The sequence below is a fragment of the Pelobates fuscus genome, chromosome 2 (genome assembly GCF_036172605.1).
Source record: "Pelobates fuscus isolate aPelFus1 chromosome 2, aPelFus1.pri, whole genome shotgun sequence".
Lineage (NCBI taxonomy): Eukaryota > Metazoa > Chordata > Amphibia > Anura > Pelobatidae > Pelobates > Pelobates fuscus.
The window spans coordinates 200601919-200626512 of record NC_086318.1 but is presented as its reverse complement, the minus strand read 5'-3'; the positions used below and the strand labels follow the sequence as shown (position 1 = coordinate 200626512).

The following is a 24594-nucleotide window of genomic DNA, read 5'->3' as shown; positions in this document are numbered from 1 at the left end:
CCATGCAACCTTATTTTATTGCTCCATGATCCAGTACTGATGCTCACATCCTCACAGAAGGCGCTTTCGGTGGCGGACATGGGTCATCATGGGACCTGTGACCAGTCTGTGGCTACAGAGCCACATACACAGCAAACTGCAATGCATTGTGTGTTCTGACACCTTTCTACCATGGCCAGCATTATGGGTTGTTTTTTTTTGTAGCAATTTGTATAATCAAACCAGATGGGCTAGCCTTTACTTCCCATGTGCATTAATAAGCCCTTGGCCATCACTATTTGGCCCTTGTCAAAGTCACTCAGATCTTTTTGCTTGCCCATTTTTTTTTTGCTTCCAACACATGAAATTCAAGAACGGACTGTCCACTTGCTGCCCAATATATTCCTGCCCTTAACAGGTGCCATTGCAACAATATAATCAATGTTATTCACTTCACCCATCTGTGGATTAAAATGTTGTGGCTGATCATGTTGGCACTATATAAATAATTGTAATGTTTAAGGTTTGGCACAGTTCTTCACCTGCCTCAAACATCTGCAATACAGAGTTTAAATATATTTTGCAAATGAAGGAAGACAAACAACTGTGATGTCATATTTTCCTATCCAGTACATTAAAACCATAGGAAACTCTAAAGTACATTAAGATATATTTATACAGTATATTAAGACTGTATTATTGTTTTGTTTCTGTGATTTCTTCTTTTTAATATAACCAGGCAGATTTTTGAGATTCGTATACATCTTACAAGCTTACTTAGTAATAATCATGTATTGTAATAGTCAATAATAAAGCCAGGTTAGAATCAGTAGATGGGTTTAAGCAAGTGAAGACTGGCCATTAGGAGAACAGACACAAGTAATGACCATTTCCAAACATTAACAGAGCTAAGCCAAGCCAATTTTATGTCATAGTAAGGTCCTGGTTTTAAAAGATTGTAAGTTTGTTTGAGAAGGGCTCTCTTTGTGTCTTGTATCTGTCAATCACCTGACGTTAGATATCCCCACTGTCTAATTGTTACATAATGGAGAATTATGTTGGCACTATAAAAATGCTAATAATAATGTAAAAGGGACAGATATGTGAACATGTGCAGTATGTTAAATAAATAAAGCTACAGCAATTCTTTTATATTGACTTATAAATTTTTATGCACACATTAGCTGGCAAACCCAATGTACATGACTGATGCCAAAGAATACCTCTATGAATTCTCTTGTTTGGCAGGAATCCTGACGTTTCATATTGCATTAGAAAACCAAGACGATCTGCTACACACACAAGCTCCTGTATCTCTGGCTTGTAGCTTTCAAAATTTTGAGGCAGAACATCCCTGAGTGTGAGATAATAGAAATATATCTATGTTAGAAGGTTGTGATTATCATGACATGTACTTAAAATATAGGTCATACAAACAGAATGTATATTAAACTGCATTTATCATAGTGATAAAGTCACAACATTTATTTTGGGTGCAGGATTGTCTCACAAACTTAGTGACACTAGCAGACATGACAAGTAACACACAAACATCTAATATAACATTATACAGCACAAAAATACAGATTAAGCACTTTGGAGAAGACTATCCATTAAGTTGATACATTGCAAGATTGTAATCTTGTTTGAGCAGGGTCATCATTAATCTCTTGTGCCTATTAACAATTGAAATGGTTTGGTTAATTTGTGGCTATAGCCCCTTACGAAAACTGAAATTTGCTGCAGAATATGTTGACCCTATATAAATGACCACACAAATAAATAAGGTATAGCATATATGTAAAAGCTAACCAATCAAAACCGAACATGACAGCAAACTTCCTTTGACGTTTTAATGAATTTTCAAAGGTGATAACTTAAGAATGGGCATAGCTGACTTACTAAAGTGTAATACCATTGCCATATTACCTTAAATGACCACTATAGTGCCAGAAAAACAAACTTGTTTTCCTGGAACTATAGGGTCATTAGGTCCCACCCACCCTCAGGGACCCCTCCCGCTGGGCTTAAGGGGTTAAAACCCGCTCAGCCACTTACCTTTCTCCAGCCCGGGCTCCCTCGGAGCTGGGGAACTCTCCTACTCCTGCCGACGTCAGCACCGCAAGAGCAGCGCGCGCATTCAAACCGCCCATAGGAAAGCATTACTTACTAATGCTTTCCTATGGACGTCCGCGTCTTCTCACTGTGATTTTCACAGTGAGAATCGCGGAAGCGGCCTCTTTTGGCTGTCAGTGTAAACATAGCATAGCAATTTCTCTGAAACTGCTATGTTTTCAGCTGCAGGGTTAAAACTAGAGGGACCTGGAACCCAGACCACTTCATTGAGCTGAAGTGGTCTGGGTGCCTATAGTGGTCCTTTAAGTTTAGGCCTAACTTGGCTTTCTAGTTTGCAATGCCCTGTTCATGTTCAGACCAGAACTACAAATAGGCACGGCATTAGTACACACTGCAGCTCACTTTAAGTGCAGAAAACAAAGTGGTAAACCGCGCCACACGATAAAAAACAGTATAAACAAAATTGTACATACATACAAGTAGTCCCAGTATTGAGGTAGTAAATGTAAACCTTAAAGGATAAAAATAGAAATAATAGTGCAATATGCCAATGTAAAGTGATACAGTAGTGTTATAATATAAAGAACCAGTAGAAGGACCAACTCACACTTTACAGAGCTGCTAAGAGCTCTGCTGATTAGCGCCTGGACGGTATGATCCCCGTCTAAGGATATGGTGGTGGTAACTGGTATCCAAGGCTCCACAGACGTGTATAAAATAGAAACACAGAGAAAATCCAATAGTGTAATATGTATAAATATTGGAATATAAAACAAGGGGTAAATACCCTACTTACAATTTCCAGAGCACTAAACCTGCTCTGGTGGTGAGTGCTTGTGGTGGTATAATCCCCACCAAGGGATATAGGCAGGATCCAAAGTGCACAGGAATGAGAGGTAGATCAGAAAGCTGGAAACAAACTGCAACTTTATTATAAAATAAAATAAAAAACCTTTGTATATAAAATCATCAGTAAAAGTATAATGTCCAAAATTCAAAGTCCAGACTTCTTGATCCACTTTACGCGTTTCGCCCGAATAGGGGCTTCTTCAGAAGTGTAGATGGTGGGGAATGGCAGTTCCGTCCTTATATAGGGCATCTGTCTTGTAATCCCAGTGTGTGCACTCTTCCTGTTTCCGGCCGGTCGCATGCGCCAACCGGAAGTGACGTAACGCAATCTGCAGGGGCTGATGGGACGTGTAGTCCTAATGTTGTTGCTAATGCCGGTAGTCGCGTGCGTCGCCCGGAAATGACGTCACGCGACTAGCGGTGCATTGTGGGGGGAGTAGTTTTAAACACTACCCTTAACAGCATCCTCAAACAAATGAGAAAAAGAGCAATTACATATATATTAAAGTTTATAGAGAGCTGTTAAATCTTAATTTGTTTACATAACTGCATATATAGTGGAGTATATAAGTTGATCATATAGTAGTCAGGGAATTCTGAATGAACGGGTATTTAAAGGGCCAGTGAATATTATCCCAGAGATATACACTTATACATATAGTGATCTGGATTATATAGATATATAGCAGATTATTAGAGGGCCAATGTATGAGGCCATAGAGGTATACACTTAAACATATAGTAATCAGGATATCATACATAGCAGATTCTTAAAGGGCCAGTATATATGGCCATAGAGGTATTTATTAAGAACTGTGAACAGTGGAAAAAACACCAATCACATTTAGGAATTATATGTGCAAGAGAAATTGTATATAGTGGCAACATGAGAGGTGTATGGTATCATTAAAAGTTGAGAAAAAGATAAAAACATATATATATAAATATAAAAGAGGAATGTATGTAAAAAATTATAAAAAATTAAAAAGATCAAATTCAGCATTAAGTCCATTTGGTTGTAGTGTGTCTAAAAAGTACACCCACTCCATCTCTTTTTTACCCAATTTATTAACCATATCACCACCTCTCCAATGTTGGGATACTTTTGTGATGCCAATAAATTTAAGTAGGCGTGGGTCATTATTGTGGAGTGCAAAATGAGAGGATACAAGATGATTTTTGAAGCCCTTTTCTATATTCCTACAGTGTTCCCCAATTCTCGTTTTTAGAGGTCTTATAGTCCTTCCTACGTATTGTAGACCACATGGGCACTCTAATAAATAGATGACATTCTTGCTCATACATGTGATAGTGTCTTTGATCTCATACTTTTTGTTAGTTTTATTTGATTTAAAATCCATAGTGTGTCTATTAATTTTTTGGGTTTTTTTACAGGCTACACAGCAATTGCATCTAAAAAATCCTTTCTTATTACTTAAAAAGCTATTCAGAGCATTGGAGTTTTCTCTTTTGGTGTAATTCTTTGTGAGTTGCATTTTTAGATTAGGGGCCCCTCTGAATACTATTCTCGGTTGTTCTGGGATAATTTTCCCTAATATTCTATCTTCTTTTAGTAGATGCCAATTCTTTTTTATTATTTTCTTTAATTGTCTATTTTTATTATTGTAGTCTAAGACTATCGGTAACATGAATTCTTTTTCATCTTTTTTACTTTGGTCTTTCTTTTTGATTAAAGAATTTCTGTCCACACTTGATATTTCTTTTATGGTATCTTCTATTACTCCTTTATTATACCCTTTTTCAATAAATTTCTCTTTCATCTCATTAGCTTGAGTCTCAAAGATATTATATTCTGAACAGTTCCTTTTGAGTCTAAGTAATTGGCTTTTGGGGACACTCTGGAGCCAGCTTTTATAATGACAACTATCTGTTTTAATAAAATTATTAACGTGTACTTCTTTAAAATGGGTTTTTGTGTGGATGCTATTGTCTTTAATGTAGATATCAAGGTCTAAAAAGGTAACATTAGTTTTACTAAAATCTGCTTTTAAAATGATACCATCCTCATTTTCGTTTAAAAATTCTAAAAATAAATGAGCGGTAGAAGGGGGACCTTTCCATATGAAGAGGAGGTCGTCAATATAGCGAAAATAGGAAACCAGGTTTCCCACCCAGCCATGTCCATTCCATACCATTCTTTCTTCCCATTCTGTCATGAAGAGGTTGGCATAGCTGGGTGCGAACCTGGTCCCCATTGCTGTACCGTTATTCTGTTTGTAGAAAGAGTCCTTGAACCAAAAATAGTTATTCTTGAGAATTAAATTGATTCCCTCAATTATAAAATCTATTTGCTCTGATTTCATATTATCATTTCTCTCTAATATTTTTCTTACGGCTCTACATCCTTTATTGTGTTCAATGATAGTGTAGAGTGATTGCACATCACAGGTAATTAGCATATATTCCTCGCTCCAATCTATACTTTGGAAAGTATAGATTGGAGCGAGGAATATATGCTAATTACCTGTGATGTGCAATCACTCTACACTATCATTGAACACAATAAAGGATGTAGAGCCGTAAGAAAAATATTAGAGAGAAATGATAATATGAAATCAGAGCAAATAGATTTTATAATTGAGGGAATCAATTTAATTCTCAAGAATAACTATTTTTGGTTCAAGGACTCTTTCTACAAACAGAATAACGGTACAGCAATGGGGACCAGGTTCGCACCCAGCTATGCCAACCTCTTCATGACAGAATGGGAAGAAAGAATGGTATGGAATGGACATGGCTGGGTGGGAAACCTGGTTTCCTATTTTCGCTATATTGACGACCTCCTCTTCATATGGAAAGGTCCCCCTTCTACCGCTCATTTATTTTTAGAATTTTTAAACGAAAATGAGGATGGTATCATTTTAAAAGCAGATTTTAGTAAAACTAATGTTACCTTTTTAGACCTTGATATCTACATTAAAGACAATAGCATCCACACAAAAACCCATTTTAAAGAAGTACACGTTAATTTTATTAAAACAGATAGTTGTCATTATAAAAGCTGGCTCCAGAGTGTCCCCAAAAGCCAATTACTTAGACTCAAAAGGAACTGTTCAGAATATAATATCTTTGAGACTCAAGCTAATGAGATGAAAGAGAAATTTATTGAAAAAGGGAATAAAGGAGTAATAGAAGATACCATAAAAGAAATATCAAGTGTGGACAGAAATTCTTTAATCAAAAAGAAAGACCAAAGTAAAAAAGATGAAAAAGAATTCATGTTACCGATAGTCTTAGACTACAATAATAAAAATAGACAATTAAAGAAAATAATAAAAAAGAATTGGCATCTACTAAAAGAAGATAGAATATTAGGGAAAATTATCCCAGAACAACCGAGAATAGTATTCAGAGGGGCCCCTAATCTAAAAATGCAACTCACAAAGAATTACACCAAAAGAGAAAACTCCAATGCTCTGAATAGCTTTTTAAGTAATAAGAAAGGATTTTTTAGATGCAATTGCTGTGTAGCCTGTAAAAAAAACCAAAAAATTAATAGACACACTATGGATTTTAAATCAAATAAAACTAACAAAAAGTATGAGATCAAAGACACTATCACATGTATGAGCAAGAATGTCATCTATTTATTAGAGTGCCCATGTGGTCTACAATACGTAGGAAGGACTATAAGACCTCTAAAAACGAGAATTGGGGAACACTGTAGGAATATAGAAAAGGGCTTCAAAAATCATCTTGTATCCTCTCATTTTGCACTCCACAATAATGACCCACGCCTACTTAAATTTATTGGCATCACAAAAGTATCCCAACATTGGAGAGGTGGTGATATGGTTAATAAATTGGGTAAAAAAGAGATGGAGTGGGTGTACTTTTTAGACACACTACAACCAAATGGACTTAATGCTGAATTTGATCTTTTTAATTTTTTATAATTTTTTACATACATTCCTCTTTTATATTTATATATACATGTTTTTATCTTTTTCTCAACTTTTAATGATACCATACACCTCTCATGTTGCCACTATATACAATTTCTCTTGCACATATAATTCCTAAATGTGATTGGTGTTTTTTCCACTGTTCACAGTTCTTAATAAATACCTCTATGGCCATATATACTGGCCCTTTAAGAATCTGCTATGTATGTATGATATCCTGATTACTATATGTTTAAGTGTATACCTCTATGGCCTCATACATTGGCCCTCTAATAATCTGCTATATATCTATATAATCCAGATCACTATATGTATAAGTGTATATCTCTGGGATAATATTCACTGGCCCTTTAAATACCCGTTCATTCAGAATTCCCTGACTACTATATGATCAACTTATATACTCCACTATATATGCAGTTATGTAAACAAATTAAGATTTAACAGCTCTCTATAAACTTTAATATATATGTAATTGCTCTTTTTCTCATTTGTTTGAGGATGCTGTTAAGGGTAGTGTTTAAAACTACTCCCCCCACAATGCACCGCTAGTCGCGTGACGTCATTTCCGGGCGACGCACGCGACTACCGGCATTAGCAACAACATTAGGACTACACGTCCCATCAGCCCCTGCAGATTGTGTTACGTCACTTCCGGTTGGCGCATGCGACCGGCCGGAAACAGGAAGAGTGCACACACTGGGATTACAAGACAGATGCCCTATATAAGGACGGAACTGCCATTCCCCACCATCTACACTTCTGAAGAAGCCCCTATTCGGGCGAAACGCGTAAAGTGGATCAAGAAGTCTGGACTTTGAATTTTGGACATTATACTTTTACTGAAGATTTTATATACAAAGGTTTTTTATTTTATTTTATAATAAAGTTGCAGTTTGTTTCCAGCTTTCTGATCTACCTCTCATTCCTGTGCACTTTGGATACTGCCTATATCCCTTGGTGGGGATTATACCACCACAAGCACTCACCACCAGAGCAGGTTTAGTGCTCTGGAAATTGTAAGTAGGGTATTTACCCCTTGTTTTATATTCCAATATTTATACATATTACACTATTGGATTTTCTCTGTGTTTCTATTTTATACACGTCTGTGGAGCCTTGGATACCAGTTACCACCACCATATCCTTAGACGGGGATCATACCGTCCAGGCGCTAATCAGCAGAGCTCTTAGCAGCTCTGTAAAGTGTGAGTTGGTCCTTCTACTGGTTCTTTATATTATAACACTACTGTATCACTTTACATTGGCATATTGCACTATTATTTCTATTTTTATCCTTTAAGGTTTACATTTACTACCTCAATACTGGGACTACTTGTATGTATGTACAATTTTGTTTATACTGTTTTTTATCGTGTGGCGCGGTTTACCACTTTGTTTTCTGCACTTTCTGGGTAATAGCAGGTATTGGGAAGTCCTGCTGGTTTACTGCTGCCGTCCATCTATACATTCTAGAGAGCGCCTACACCTGTGTTGTTTCTAGCTCACTTTAAGTGCCTGACCCCGAACCATCCCTTACTATCTAAAACACCCTTTCCTCTCTGTATTTGTGTAATGTAGAAAAATGTGAATATTGGTGTGTATACTTGTTGAGTGTGACCGTGTGGGTAAAAGTCGGTGTGTATTTTTGTGAAGAACGAGCTGGAAATATATGTGCAGAGTAGCAGTTTATTTGTGCATATAGGGGTGTAGTTGTGCAGCAAGGTAGTGTGAACAATGGGTGTATATTTCTCTGGATTTTCAATGTCTGAATGTAAGGATTTGCACATTGTCCTCCACCCCCATTTTCTCTTTAAAAACCCCTTTTTTTGCATCTTCCAATCTGTCCATTTGGTACTCCATGACCTATCCCCCACATCGTGCCCCAGCATTTTTTACTGCAGAATGTGTCCTTTCCTCCTCTGGCCTCATTCATTATTGACTTTCCATCAACCTCCCTTGACAGATAGGGTTATTTGTAAAATGTAGAATTGTTGGGAATTCTACGTAAATCCAAGGTGAATTTCAAAATTTAGGCCAAAAAAGTGATTAGAAAAAGTGTCCATATCAAATCTGTTTTCAGTTTGACTTTTTTGGTCTTAAATTTGAAATTTAATTTGAGATCCTGGCAAATATCACTTTAGTGAATTCTCTGACAGTGTGTTGTATTAAAAGTATCAGAGTGTACAAAATGGCTTAGAGAAAAGTGCTAGGCCACACAAATAACAGTGACACTGCACTGCTAACTCCTGTGCCTACCTCTTAGTTGGCACCAGAAATATAATTAAAGACTGAAACGTTTGGGTGAAAAATTATTTCCATCTAGAATTTGACATCTACATGAACAATGAAAGATCAGCAAAGAGCTGGCATAAAACAGATTTCAGGGTAGACGTGTTAACTGGGATATGCATTTGGAAGTTAAAATATTATAAGACTTATTTTATGTCTTAAAGTAAACTAGACCAGTACAGGCTATTCAGATCTTTAGTTTAAAAAAAGTTTGTAAAATGTAATTTAGAATTTGTGGCTAAAATAGATAGAAATGATAAATACTAGTACTTCTAAGTGTAATTTATGCTTTAATATAATTGTAAAAATAAATTACTTTATATGTGGCTGCAGTCCTGGTTGCTCTTCATAGTCCTCTATTAAAAATGGCAGATTTTTTGCCCAATGATCCTTAAAATTTCCAGGCAGGTCAACATCAATGTTGTATTCTGTAACTGGAGTATCCAGGTGTGCATGTAAATAGCGAGAGTATTCTTTAAAGAGAAACACATGGGGCAGGACAAAGATTAGTGGGAATCAACAAAAAAATTAAAAACCCAACATTCTGCATGACCAAACTACAGGCCTAAAGGGCCATACGCAGGCCTGAATTAACATGTCTGTGTTTAAGTACAGAGGTCTACAAATCCAAGCCACGTTGGGATACAAGGTCTGGAGTGGAGTCCACCTTAGAATACAGTATCTGTCAAACGATCCTTTACTGTGCATGTTACAAATGTAAAATTTTAGACAACTTAACCTTTGTGTGTACTACTTTGCTAATTTGTGAAGATTAAAGTCTTACCGGATAAAACTCCAAGTACAAACGATATCCTGCTGCCTTTTCTGTGCTACTGCACAATGCAGTATTTAGTCAAATGGTATGATAAAAGGGAAAGGACATAATATGCAGGATTTTATCACCCACAACATGTACACTTAAATATAAATTTGTTCATAGCTAAGACATGTTACAAATTTCCTTACATGTCCAATACTTACATGGAAACAACTCTTATGTCAATGTAGACACAATCAAGAACTTCTGTATACTGACAAAATACATTCTACGGAACAAAATACCTTTGCTTCACAATCTATGTTTGCACTTATTTCACATTCTGCTTGTGTTCGTGCTAAGGTAAAGGATTCCTGCTGTGTTACTGGTTTTTCAGGAAACTGAGATGATGGTTGGAGGACACAGAGTCCCCGGTAACAGGAATTACTGGTTTAAACACAGTTAGCACCTAGTTTTTCACTAGAAATGTGTATATACAGGTAAACTCACCTCTTAAGTACTTCACTTTCAAGTATTCTTGGCTTGCTTTCTGCCCTGGCAGAGGGTCATTTAACATGACCTTAGTCTGAGCTTTTATCCCTTCATAAAAATGGCCCATGGAGACATGACTCAGGCCCTTCATATACTGACACACTTCATTGTATGGCTCGAGCTGCAGGCATCTCTGGAGAAGGAAAAATAAATCAATAAATAAAAAACAAAATACATATAAATGTAATGCCAGTAACTGTACTACATCCTTTGCAACCCAAGATCAAATCAAGTCCGTTCATGTATGATGGTTTGGCACACATCTCTTTGTTTCTCACCTCCTCTTTTTTAAAAAAAAAAACAAAAAAAAACAAAAAAACAGTTCCCCCTCATTCAATGTTGTGAGTGAAACTGCAAATGTGGCCTGATCTACACATAACGTAAACCCCGGCTAGACAGAGGTTTTTGGCATGAAAAACAAAACAAAACAAAACATGGACCAGAATGAGAGAGTGTGTTGATTGATGGACCATCACCACTGTTTGGGAAGAATCCATCTACTGCAGACTCTTGGCTGTGTCAGGTGCAGCAGTTTTAGGAATTTGAAGGAGATTTTTCACCATAATTTTAATGCATTATCTATATGTAATAAAGTGAGACACTAACAGCAGGGCTGATTCAAGGAATTCTGCCACCCTAGGCAAAAATCAATTTTGCCGCCCTCTCATGAAATCGAATTGGTTTGTCACGTTTATTCACTATACTCCATAAGGAAACATTCCACTGTTTTTTTTTTTTTTAACAGTATGGGAGATATACCCCCAAAGAAAATATGCCTTTATTGATTTACTTCTTAAGTCCACAGTCTGTGCCAGGGTTTACACTGGAAAGCTGTGATTGAGTGTACATGTGCACACTTGCTGGAGCCGCTGTTGTGCAGATGATTGATCACAGCTTTCCTATGTTTCCCATTGAGCTCTAGTACATGTCATTGAGAAAGTGGGGGAGCAGCACACACTAGTAAAGCATATCTGGTTCCTCTGTTAGTTCTGTGGAGCTAAAGAAAGTGGATGAAAACCTTCCAGGCTGTGTGACACACAGGGAGGTGTTTTGCCCCCAATTATAACAGGATTGACAGAGTCCAGACATATAAAGCACTTCAGCAAGCTGTGTGTAGAGTATTTCCATTTCTTAGAAAACTAGTGTCTGTCTATACATTCACTCTTTTATCAACTTTTCCTCTGTTTTTTCCTTCACTTGTACTCTCCACCTTTGCTGACTTTTCTTTAATTAATTTTTTTTTCATTACTTTTTACCATTTTTACAGTATTCCCTATATGTTTTTTTTCAGTCTATTCATTAAATAGTAAGTTGAAAAATTGGAAAAAGTCTCCTATTTTGACCTTATTTTTAAACTTTTAGAGACTTATCAAATCACTGTTTGTGAATGGACCTTCAAGTGTATGCCTGCTTGATTTTTTTTTTTTTCATGAGACAGGTGCATAGTGTGTGCTACCTCAGTGTGCCACGTCAGCCAGTCAGTGCCACATCAGTGTGCCCAGTTGGTCAGTCAGTGTGCCTAGTGTGTGCCAGGTCAGTCAGTGTGTTACCTCCTCTGCTTCCATACTTTCAGTCTGTCTCTGGTCACTCCACACATGCAGTCTAAGAAGAGGACATGGAAACTCTGCCTTCCTCTTCTATGGTGTCTGGAAGTAGGGGGAAGAGGCAGGCTGGAGGCGGAGTTAATTTATATGAGGGCGGAGAAAGGTGTGGTTAGCTGTGGGACGGGCGGGGCTAGTGTTTTGTGGGCGGACAGAGGCGGGGTTACATTCGAAGACAGAGGCTCTCTTGAATGACAAGGAGGAATCTAGGAGCAGTGAGGGGCAGACCGGCAGTTCTATCACTGGAGGAGGCAGCAAAAGGCAGTATATACTCCTGGGAAATCCAGTGGAGCATTGCAGCCCATGGGGGCATCCCAAGCCACTGCCTAGTTGGCCTAATGGAAGCACCGGCCCTGACTAGCTTTTAAAATGAAAAAATTAGGTATGTGATTTGTAAGTCTTAAGTATAGAAGTATACCAGTGTATGTAAAATTTCCATCAAGTCAGATTTGTGTCAATTGCAGATAAGCAACAGTAAGTTGTTTAAATTATTTTACCCAATATTCATTAAAGTATGAGTTTGTGTTTCCATCTTGGGTATTTGTGCTTTCTCCCTACTGCTGATAGGTCGATACGATCACCCGCAATGCCAATATTTAGAAATTATATATTTAAGAAATTAGCCTGTAAGTCTTGTTTGGAAGAACAAAATAGATGTCCCAAGCAACAGAAATTTAGTTTCTATTCAGAAATGAAAAAAGATGTGTACAGTTATGACTACAGAGCTGTCTTTTTAAATGAATGAATAGTGTCAGGGTACCTGTGGTCTCTACCTCCGAAAGAGGTAGAGACTTAGCTGTTCCTCCATCCAGACGGCCTGATGGCTCCCTTCCCCACGGTCTATCCGGTCATGCTAGGCCGGCCGCGAGGGAGTGACTGCCTTTTACAGCATCTAGGCAGGAAGTAGTCATCAGGACACTCCCCCGGAACGACCTGTCAGTCAATTGCTGCAGGACCAATCAGGACGCCTCGGAGGCGTGGTTACTGCTCTGAACAGGGTATTTAACAGAGCTTCTTTCATTAGCTCATTGCCCTGTCGTGGTTCTAGCTTGTTCTAGTCACTCAGTGCTTGTGTATTCTATTATCCCTTTTGGTTTTGACCCGGCTTGTTTACCTTACTCTGCTTATCTCTGTTACCCTTGATTCGGCTTGTCTCTCGCTTACCTGTCTTCTGTTACCCTCGACCTCGGCTTGTCTTTGACCATTCTATACTGTACTACTTACGTTAGTCCGGCCATTCTAAGGTCCGGTGTACGTATCTGGCTACTGTTTGTACTCTGCGTGTTGGATCCCTGTTCCGATCCTGACAAATAGTTGCTCGAGTTGATCGTTTAACATCACAAACAAGTTCATCAAGACACACCTTAAAGTTAGTGAGGGCCTCGTGCAGACTCCCATGGTGATACAGCATCATTCCTCTTAGCTGTAGGGTCTGTACATGATTCTGATCCAGCATCAGTGCTTTCTGGAAGTTCTCCATTGCTGCCTCAAAGTTGCCAAGCTCTCTAGAATGACAGAAAATGTATGACGAGAAATACTTTAAAGTACTACATCTCTGCATAAAATATTTTCATTTACAGGTTTTTATTAGCAAAAAAAAAACACAAAAAAAAAAAAACACATTATATGAAGAAGCAGGTAGACCAGCCGAGAGTATCCAAATCGTTACTTCTATTGCAAAGAAAAATATCAGAATCCTTATTTAAAAATATCAAAACGGGGGGGCGGAGCCTGACCGGGAAGCTGGACAGACATGCTTTGTGTGAGCTCCCGAGCCTGATCCGGAATCTTGCCTAAAGTAGGGGGTAAAACACCCAACCCAGAACCCTTACCTGCCTCACTGTGGACTACAGAGTCTGGGGAACCGGGGGACACCTCGCAAGCCTGAATGCCGGCAGAATTCTCGGAGCAGAGTCTTGGGGCCTACTCAGTACAGGGCAAGGGAGAGACGGACGCTCTCCCGGCCCATCAAAACAAGCGATACCCGAAGTATCGGACCTCCCCCCCCCCCCTAGGACCGGTGGGGGTTATCCCGGCTCCACTCAGCCTGTATCAAGACTACCCCAGCCACTGGCTTTACCAAGCAACGGAACCAGCGGTCAACCGAGTCCGCAAAGGCCCAAACAAGATGGCGGCCTGCACGAGACCGGCGAAGCAAAGCACCCTCATAAAGCCACCTAAACTTGTCCACGACTTCTTTCAGAGGCTCTGCACCAACCTATGGGCACAATACCACAACAAGGGTCGGTCATTCCGACTAGCAGTGAAGGAAACGGCGGCATGGATCCGCCCTGCCACCCGGCGCCGCTTGTGCAGACACTCGCATCGCGCCCCCAGAGCAGCAGCCAGACGGAGACTGTGCCGGAGAGCCGGATGGCGGGAAGGAGAGGTTAACTCCACGAGCACCATCACCCACCCTCGCACACAACTGAGCGAGACTGCCAGACAAACCCGACCCGCTTACCACTCAGCAGCACTAGTGTCCTCCGAACACCACAGCCTCCAAGCAACGGCAAGCTCAGAGCGGTTCCTCGCTTGCAGCCGCGCCAACCGCCAGAACAGCAAGACATCAACCCTTACCTCAACCTGGCGCAGACCGCACGATGAGGGACGAAAAGGCCGGTGCCCACCGCAAACCAACATGCAAGACTACCCCCAGAAGCACACCAGCGGCATCGGGTGAGGACTTACAACTACCCGTTGCCCAGCTACCTGCCTAGACACACACTGGGACTTGGGACGCTCTCATTGCCATTACTAATGAGTCTTCACAGGCAGATACCACAGCGACAAACCACGGCCTCTGTTTGGCAGCTGGGGGGGGGGGTTACCCTGGGGTGGTAAAAAGAATGTCAAAAGCTACTCGTTTTCAAGCGTTTTTCAGTTACTCATTTTCAAGCTATTGTATTCCACCTGTATTTATCTGTTTTTAGGGGTTAGCCTACTAAGCAACTTTTCTAAAGCGACCCAAAAGCATTCTCTCGTATGCCCCCCTACTGGCAGTACCTAATACTAGCAAAGCATGGGGTGTTCTATTCTAGCCTACAACACAACCACTATGTATACACCTTGATTATGCCTTGCTTTAATGAAGATGCCAGCGTAGCTAAGTGGAATTACTTGTACTCTTGAAATCTGTGCTCTCACTTTATGTTTTTCAACAGTTATTAGACAAGCACTGATTTTATTTAGCATGCATGTTCTCCATCTCAAACTCAGACTAAGCGAGTAAATTTAATTGTAATGTGTAACTGATAGTATACTATGTTTTGTTTCTGCAAATATAAAAAATTGTGCACTGTTCGAATGCCATAAATGTACCTTTAATGTGATATACCTATGCTCATGAAGCTATTGTGGCAGAGCAAGCTGTCTTGTCTAAACATGCACTCAAAAATAAAGAATTAAAAAAAAAAAAAAAAAAAATATCAAAACACGGAGCATGAAATGTTGTTAACTCACACAGTTCATAGCACGGAGGGTGAAATACCATTTATTCTGGTAAAGTGTTAATTGCCTGACATGGCTGCAGACTGAAAAAAATATGTGGAAGTTAACATATCTAAATACAAGCAAAGAAAAGTAATAACCCATGCCCTCTCATCCATAAAAAAACCATGTACACATTCTTACCTGTAGGCCTGGCCAAGGCTTTTATAAGCCTCAATAAAGTTTGACTTTAGCTTCAAGGCTTCTTTAAATGTTTCAATGGCTTCCTACAAAATATTAACATGAATTAGAAGAACCTGCCATGAGAGAGAGAGAAATGTTGAGATAGCTCTCATATATATATATATATATATATATATATAAATAAAAAAAATATTTATTTGTGTACGGGATAATAGTGTAACATATGGTTGTAATTGAATGTAATTTGATAAGAACAAAGTCGGTTGGAGGAGTGCCGAAACCGAAGTGAGGTTAGATCTAAAAAAAAAAAAAAAAAACAGCCCGCCTAGATAAATTTATATGAAATATATATCTATATATATACACACACACAAACACACACACACACACTGGACACAATTATAAAAGCAACACTTTTGTTTTTGCCCCCATTTTTCATGAGCTGAACTCAAAGATCTAAGACTTTTTCTATGAACACAAAAGGCATATTTCTCTCAAATATTGTTCACAAATCTGTCTATATTTATGTTAGTGAGCACTTCTCCTTTGTCGAGATAATCCTTCCACCTCACAGGTATGGCATATCAAGATGCTGATTAGACAGCATAACATCAGATTAGTCACTTGATTTAATTTTCTGTCTTCCTGTCAAGCGGACATTTAAAGGGACACTACATTAACCAGAACCACTACAGTTTAAAGTTTATAGCATGTCCCTGAAGGATTTGTAATATAAACTCTGCCTATTCCTAACACTACAGTGTTCCTTTAATGCCTATATATTTAAATTAATACCTGGGTATAGGATCAACTAAAAGCCCATGCTGCTTAAAGGGACACTATAGTCACCTGAACAACTTTAGCTTAATGAAGCAGTTTTGGTGTATAGAACATGCCCCTGCAGCCTCACTGCTCAATCCTCTGCCATTTAGGAGTTAAATCCCTTTGTTTATGAATCCTAGTCACACCTCCCTGCATGTGACTTGCACAGCCTTCCATAAACACTTCCTGTAAAGAGAGCCCTATTTAGGCTTTCTTTATTGCAAGTTCTGTTTAATTAAGATTTTCTTATCCCCTGCTATGTTAAGAGCTTGCTAGACCCTGCAAGAGCCTCCTGTATGTGATTAAAGTTCAATTTAGAGATTGAGATACAATTATTTAAGGTAAATTACATCTGTTTGAAAGTGAAACCAGTTTTTTTCCATGCAGGTTCTGTCAATCATAGCCAGGGGAGGTGTGGCTAGGGCTGCATTAACAGAAACAAAGTGATTTAACTCCTAAATGACAGTGAATTAAGCAGTGAAATTGCAGGGGAATGATCTATAAGCTAAAACTGCTTTATTTAGCTAAAGTAATTTAGGTGACTATAGTGTTCCTTTAAACAGCTAAACTTTAAGAAGTAATTTAAGTAACATTGTTACAAAGAGTGTAATTCACCAATGTGGGAAACCTGTAATCAAGACAATGGGACTCTGGGGGAAACAAAAAGTAGCAAACGCAAATTGTGTACTTTAACTTTACATTTTATTTAGTAATGCTGTTAACTGTATGCCTCAGAGGACACTCCTTTGACTATCAAAGATAGAAACAGTAACATTGAAACAATTCATAGCATCTTCAGAACTCATGGCCAGTTTAAATGCAATTACTTCTACTGTGAATAGAGATATGTAACAAGGCATCTCCGAGGAATCTAAGCAATCTAATTTTCATCATATAATCAAATTTAAACGTAATGGTATAATTACATTTTAAAGAATGAACTTTCACTGAACCTAATTATAAATCTTAGCAGGCAGGTTTACTACTATTTGGTCTTTTTAGGATTCCTAGTGTTTCTCCACAGACATCTAGGTTACATTGTATGCAGGGTGGGAATTTATTTTGGCAACACCCCTCCACACCAAAAATAAAATAAAATAAAAATAAATAAAAATAAATAGTGCCTTTCACTGTACCATTCACAACAAACTTTGTTAAGGAATGTCAGTTACACACACACACACACACACACATTCAGACATTCATATCCACACGTACTTAGAGTCATACACACTGTTTTCTCCCATTAAAACAGAGAACAAGCTTATTTTGAATAAACAATGTTACCTTTAGTAGACCCCTGTGGAAAAAAGTTAATCCTTTGTATAAGACAGCAATTGGCTGGTTTTCATTCAGATCAAGGGAATGCTGAAAGTCTTCATTTGCTGCAACATAATCCTATAATGACAAAAACAACATATATATTGTGAGAGAGTGTGAGTGTGTGTGTGTTGTTTCTGGTATTGTTTGTTTATAAGCTACCTGGTGTGTTATGTGTACATGTGGGCTGTCTGTGCTTTAACTGTGTGTAATTTAAGTGTGTTTATATGCATTGATTGTACTACTTGTCTGGTGGGGAATATATGTGGTGTGTGTATGTGGGCTCTGTGTGGTGGCACAGAGTTGTTTCTGTACAGTTATATACAGTTGCAAGAAAAAGTATGTGAACCCTTTGGAATGATATGGATTTCTGCACAAATTGGTCATAAAATGTGATCTGATCATCATCTAAGTCACAACAATAGACAATCACAGTCTGCTTAAAACTAATAACACACAAAGAATGAAATGTTGCCATGTTTTTATTGAACACACCATGTAAACATTCACAGTGCAGGTGGAAAAAGTATGTGAACCCCTAGACTAATGACATCTCCAAGAGCTAATTGGAGTGAGATGTCAACCAACTGGAGTCCAATCAATGAGATGAGATTGGAGGTGTTGGTTACAGCTGCCCTGCCCTATAAAAAACACACACCAGTTCTGGGTTTGCTTTTCACAAGAAGCATTGCCTGATGTGAATGATGCCTCGCACAAAAGAGCTCTCAGAAGACCTACGATTAAGAATTGTTGACTTGCATAAAGCTTGAAAGGGTTATAAAAGTATCTCCAAAAGCCTTGCTGTTCATCAGTCCACGGTAAGACAAATTGTCTATAAATGGAGAAAGTTCAGCACTGCTGCTACTCTCCCTCGGAGTGGCCGTCCTGTAAAGATGACTGCAAGAGCACAGTGCAGACTGCTCAATGAGGTGAAGAAGAATCCTAGAGTGTCAGCTAAAGAATTACAAAAGTCACTGGCAAATGCTAACATCACTGTTAGCGAATCTACAATACGTAAAACACTAAACAAGAATGGATTTCATTGGAGGATACCACAGAGGAAGCCACTGCCGTCCAAACAAAACATTGCTGCATGTTTACAGTTTGCACAAGAGCACCTGGATGTTCTACAGCAGTACTGGCAAAATATTCTGTGGACAGATAAAACCAAAGTGGAGTTGTTTGGAAGAATCACACAACACTATGCGTGGCGAAAAAGAGGCACAGCACACCAACATCAAAACCTCATCCCAACTGTGAAGTATGGTGGTGGGGGCATCATGGTTTGGGGCTGCTTTGCTGCGTCAGGGCCTGGACGGATTGCTATCATCGAAGGAAGAATGAATTCCCAAGTTTATCAAGACATTTTGCAGGAGAACTTAAGGCCATCTGTCTACCAGCTGAAGCTCAACAGAAGATGGGTGTTGCAACAGGACAATGACCCAAAGCATAGAAGTAAATCAATAACAGAATGGCTTAAACAGAAGAAAATATGCCTTCTAAGTGGCCGAGTCCTGACCTCAACCCGATTGAGATGCTGTGGCATGACCTCAAGAAAGCGATTCACACCAGACATCCCAAGAATATTGCTGAACTGAAACAGGAATGGTCAAGAATTACTCCTGACCGTTGTGCACGTCTGATCTGCAACTACAGGAAATGTTTGGTTGAAGTTATTGCTGCCAAAGGAGGTTCAACCAGTTATTAAATCCAAGGGTTCACATACTTTTTCTACCTGCACTGTGAATGTTTACATGGTGTGTTCAATAAAAACATGGCAACATTTCATTATTTGTGTGTTATTAGTTTAAGCAGACTGTGATTGTCTATTGTTGTGTCTTAGATGATGATCAGATCACATTTTATGACCAATTTGTGCAGAAATGCATATCATTCCAAAGGGTTCACATACTTTTTCTTGCAACTGTATATGCGTGGGCTGTCTGTGATGTTAAATGTGGGTAAATAGTAGCTTATATGTCCTGTCCATGGTATTGAATGGGGAGGGCAGCTTCTAGGGCTGTGTGTGACTGTCTGTAGTGTTTTGATTTTGTGTTGGGGAGTATTTAGCAGGATTGCTGTGGTGGGTCTTTGTGCAATAAATATTGGTTAATAAAACAAACAAAAAAAAATCATTCTTATGCCCCCTCCCTCTTGCCTACCAAATGCCAGGGACAAGGGCAAGAATCCTCATTGACCACTGGTAATTGGAGCTTATGGTCTGCACCTTCCACATATGAACACCCTTGTGCCTCTGTCTCCACTCTAGCACTTTGTCAGTGAGACTGAGAATTGCCATGCGATGGAGAGGATCTGCAGCTGCTGGAGGTGCAGACAACAGGCTTCCTATACATTTAAAAAAAAAAAAAAAAAAAAAAAAAGGACATTCTGGGACAGCTGTGGAGATCCTTTGGCCCATTTGAGTCTGGCAGCCTTGCATGACACGTGTCATTGAATGCCAACCCATGGTCAAGGAGATGGTGGTATACCAATAACACACACACACACACACAATTGTTCTATTCCCTCTGTTTTACCTTCACTGGTTCAGTGCATTTGCGGTCATTAAAAGAAGTAGAGCAAAATAGTCGATACAGTGCTTATCTTTATGACATATTATTACTGCTGATATTTATTGTACATTCTTGCAGATCCTTTTAATAAAATAGACAAACAAAAAAACGTAAAACACCAATTAATTTCTCTGTCATAACTACAAGCTCGAATACAATGCCAAAAAGGTCAAGCTCCAAGAGTCCTTAGTCCATAAAAACTCACCTCTGATATAAAGTGCAGAGTGCCTCTGTGCCTGTACAGCCTGGGGGATGGCTGTAACTGAATAGCTCTGCTGAGATCATTCAAAGCTTCACTGATTCGACCCAAAGGTGACAAAATCTGAGGAGAAGTGTAATTACTTTTAATTTAAAAATAGATTATGTATGTATGTATGGGTATATACTAAATAACGCACATGAAAATGTACTGTTCATGGTCTACATTTTTCAATAAAAATCTCAATAATTGTGAAAAATCAAAAAAATGGTTCTTCTCAGAATTCCCAATTCAACATGCAAATGAACACAGATAAGCAACAGTTTTCATAAATGCAAGACACGATCAGTATACTGTCTGTGCTCAATTGCATGTTGAGCTGGAAATTCTGGGTGAATTGTGGAAGCATGATTTGTTAGAATTATTGGGCTTGAAACAGGATCCTACCTGAGATATGTAGATGATGCACAGCAATACATTTTGAAAATGTGTGTGTATAGAATATATATAAGCATAAAAAAGGAGGGGAAGGGAAGCGGGGAGGGGGGGGGGGGGGGAGTAGGGCCTGTCAGGCAAGATGGCTGGACATGCCTTTTGAGTGCTCTGACACAAAGTAACCAAAATTCAAAAATGACTGCCCAAAAAAATACTTTGCAAACTCTTCTTATCGGTAACCAAATACAAGCAATGAAGACAATGGAGTTTAGTTACAAGAAGAAGGTCTATGCTGCTTGTTCCGGTTTAGAACTTTGCCCTAAAGGTTTCCAAAGAAGCTCAAATTTACCTTTCATTATTTCTCATTACAAATAACTCAAGTAATGCTAGAAAACCTATTCTCCAAATGCAATAATGTAACAAGCATGGGTCAGAACTCACTTCTGCTCTTTGTTCAAATACTTCCGGGTGATTAGGTTCCAAGCTGATTACGCGGCTGAGATCAAATAAAGCAAGTTCTGCATTTTTAATATCCTTACAAAGAAACAAAAAACATTTATATATCAAACAGATTGTTTCAAAACGAATCCACTAACATAATGTCTTACAAGTCTTTCAAAAAATTTTAAAAATAAAAGTTAAATTTAATTTAAACACCCGTTTTCTACTTACATGCAACCCTTTCTTGCCATAAGCTATTCCACGGCCATAAATAGCACTTACAAGATCACCATCTTCCTAAAATAAATAAAGACAAGATGTCATAACACACCTTCTTCGTATTCATATTTAGTTGAAAGTGGAGAAAGCACTCAAACAACCCCCCTGTCCCTCAAAACATCCCTACAATCAATCAAATTCCCTTTTTGGAATTATTTTGTAAGTAGACCGTTGAGGAAGGCATTGTGGGGAACAGCAATGCAACAGTTGCGTAAAGCCAGGCACACTCACACTTCTGAAAATCATGTGCCTTTACTTTGGTGTAGCAGACATGTCTAAACATGAATACAATGTTTTGTTACCTGAAGAAGGGATGAAAAATGTTTAATTGCTTCATCATGCAGGCCACTGCCAATTAACACATATCCAATAGCTAAAACAAAAAGAAAGGAAATAAATAAATCGTATGAATAAAGCAAAATAAAAAAAAAATGCATGAGCAATGTTTTGACCAAAATAATTATGCATCATCAAAATGAAAATAAAAAAAAATAACATCCTGCTGATTTACAATACTCATTAATTACATTGCAGGGTGAAATCCACCTCTAGTGGCTGTCTTTCTAATAGCCACTAGAGGCATTTCCGTTGTACTAACATAATTAAATACAATGCTTTCCTATGAGGTAGCTTGGATGTGCAAACTGTGCTTTCAACACGTGCTCATCAGATCCCCAATAACGCTCTAGGAGTAGCACTGGATTGGACCATCGCCGGAGGAGGCCATGCCCCTTAACGATATTGTGGGAGTCAAACAGGTGAGCAGCACTGAGAAAACCTCTGTGCTGGAAAAACATAAAGATAACTTATTTTTTGAATATTTTGACAAACAGGGATTTAAAGAACACTATGTACTTTTGATGCACTGGAATCACTAGCACAACTCACCTAATTCCTCATTTGTGTCATCATCGTCTGTGATGAATGGAAGCCTCTTCTGTTCAGCCAGAGTCTTTGCTTGGCTCTAGAAGAAAAAAAAAAAAAAAAACACAATATAACATAACATAAACACACAGTTGCAATTAAAAGTATTCAAGCTTTATTAAAAATCAGGTTTAGTTTTAACATGCAGTCAAACACCTATCAAGTTCAGGTATTTCAAGTGTTCCTGCTCAAGCACATCTGGTGCAACTAATGAAGCCCTTGATTAGCTGCATCAGATGTGCTTGAGACAATACCTATGCATATTTGTGCTGTTGTGAGGGATTCTACTCAGGGGGTTGAATAATTTTGAAAACGGATAAGTCATTAGAATCTGTATTTTCAGTTGAATTTGGGGAAACCACTTTAAGCATTCGTTGTGTTTGCTTTCAATTCAATTGCTTTTGTTTGATTTGTTCATTGCAAACAGCTGAAAGTCTATACATTTTTAGAATAAACTGGATTTTCAATGGGGGTTTAATCGTTTTTATTAGAACTGAACACCTACATATATACATATACATATATGTGAAGGCTTTGCCTGTAGTTGTGGGAGGGGCTTGAATTCCCTTAAAAGGGCTGCCAATCCCCTCCCACCTTACCGTGGACAGTCTGGCGAGTCACTTCCGGGTTCCCAGAGCGGTTGGACTTCCGGGTTCCAGAGTAGCAGCAGCACAGCGGCTACTCCTAATGCCTGATGTTCCTCCTTCACGGCGGTTGGCGACGGAGGGTAAGTATGCAGGCCGGTATCATTGTACCGACCTGCAGACCACACACAGCCTGACCCGCCGGGGTCCTCGGCTGCGGGACAGGGGCTTCAGCGCGGGGGATTGAGGGGATTCCCCACCGGGGAGCCTTGCCCGGGATCAACCAGTCCCCCCTACCATCTCGTTAGGAACCGGCTCTTCATCGGTGAATCCGGCTCCTCAAACACTTACCTCCACACGCCACGAACCCGGGGACCCGGTAACATGGCCGGTACGTTATTAGGCAGCAGACTTCAGGCACTGTGTTCCGGTGGGTTGCCATGGGGATGGCTGTTACGCAAGGGGTCAGTGCAGGAAGCCTTGCAAATCGGTGTGATATAGGACGCAGCAGGTCAAGCAGTGGCGTTTTTTTTTTTCCTTTCCTGTTGTAATTTAACACAGTAAGTGTCCAGGTGAAACAGGTTCCAGGGTTTAAATGCACGGCTTATAACGCTTGTGGTTAGTTGCCATGGCAACCAGGATTTGTTTTATACTTGTAAGCATTGCCCTTGCATCTCGATACTGCGTACATTAGATAGATACTGCTTCTTCCAAATATAGATCTTGGTTATTTTATTGTGGTAACATTATGATCTGTCATATTTTTCACATGTCCTGTTCTGTTTCGAGACCTGGCTATCTCTATTGAAATGACTAATACTGGACTAAGTTGATTGGTATTTTTGCTGGCTACTAGTCTCTAGTGCGGCTCGGTAACCTCCTCCCCCACGGTGTCACCTCCAGGGCAGGAGGGTACCCACATGCCAGGTCCTTAATTCCCCCCCCCCCCCCCATCGACATGGGCACAACGGAGGTTTGTCACATGTTGACGGGGGCGGAGGGGATTCACTTACCGGCCGCGCATCTCCCTGTAACAGGGGCACCAAGGGGAGTGACGTACCGGTTTCCCTCCAAGACCGGCGTCGGTCTATTTACGGCAGTAAAGTGAGATTTTACCACGGCTCTTCAACGGCAGTATATGCGGGGAAGCACTAAGTCAGCTCAAATCCCACCACGCTCAGCCAGTAAGTGAGTAATAATGACACTGTCAGGGAAACTACGTTCCCACACATTTTATTTTTGTATATATGAGGGGGAATTTTGGGCATTCCTTATTATGTAATATCATTTGATGTGGTTGGGTGAACCGGTATTGCTGACTGATATTAGGTTCGGCTACATTCCAGCCTTTC

The 24594-nt window shown here is 39.3% G+C and overlaps 2 protein-coding genes across 3 annotated transcripts in view; both read right to left on the bottom strand.

The window, feature by feature from the left end:
* Positions 1–24594, bottom strand: part of FAM89A (family with sequence similarity 89 member A) — a 533463-nt gene that overhangs the window by 334905 nt on the left and 173964 nt on the right. The window lies entirely within an intron of this gene.
* TTC13 (tetratricopeptide repeat domain 13) overlaps positions 1–24594 on the bottom strand; it is a 101708-nt gene that overhangs the window by 48139 nt on the left and 28975 nt on the right. For both annotated transcript variants that reach the window (XM_063443098.1, XM_063443099.1), the window contains exons 3-13: positions 22623–22698; positions 22037–22107; positions 21687–21752; positions 21456–21548; positions 20586–20702; positions 17775–17885; positions 15666–15748; positions 13396–13537; positions 10390–10564; positions 9439–9595; positions 1203–1333 (exon numbers count right to left, since the gene is read on the bottom strand). In XM_063443098.1, coding sequence (XP_063299168.1) covers positions 1203–1333; positions 9439–9595; positions 10390–10564; positions 13396–13537; positions 15666–15748; positions 17775–17885; positions 20586–20702; positions 21456–21548; positions 21687–21752; positions 22037–22107; positions 22623–22698 — 1222 coding nt within the window. The remainder of the gene's footprint in view (positions 1–1202; positions 1334–9438; positions 9596–10389; positions 10565–13395; positions 13538–15665; positions 15749–17774; positions 17886–20585; positions 20703–21455; positions 21549–21686; positions 21753–22036; positions 22108–22622; positions 22699–24594) is intronic.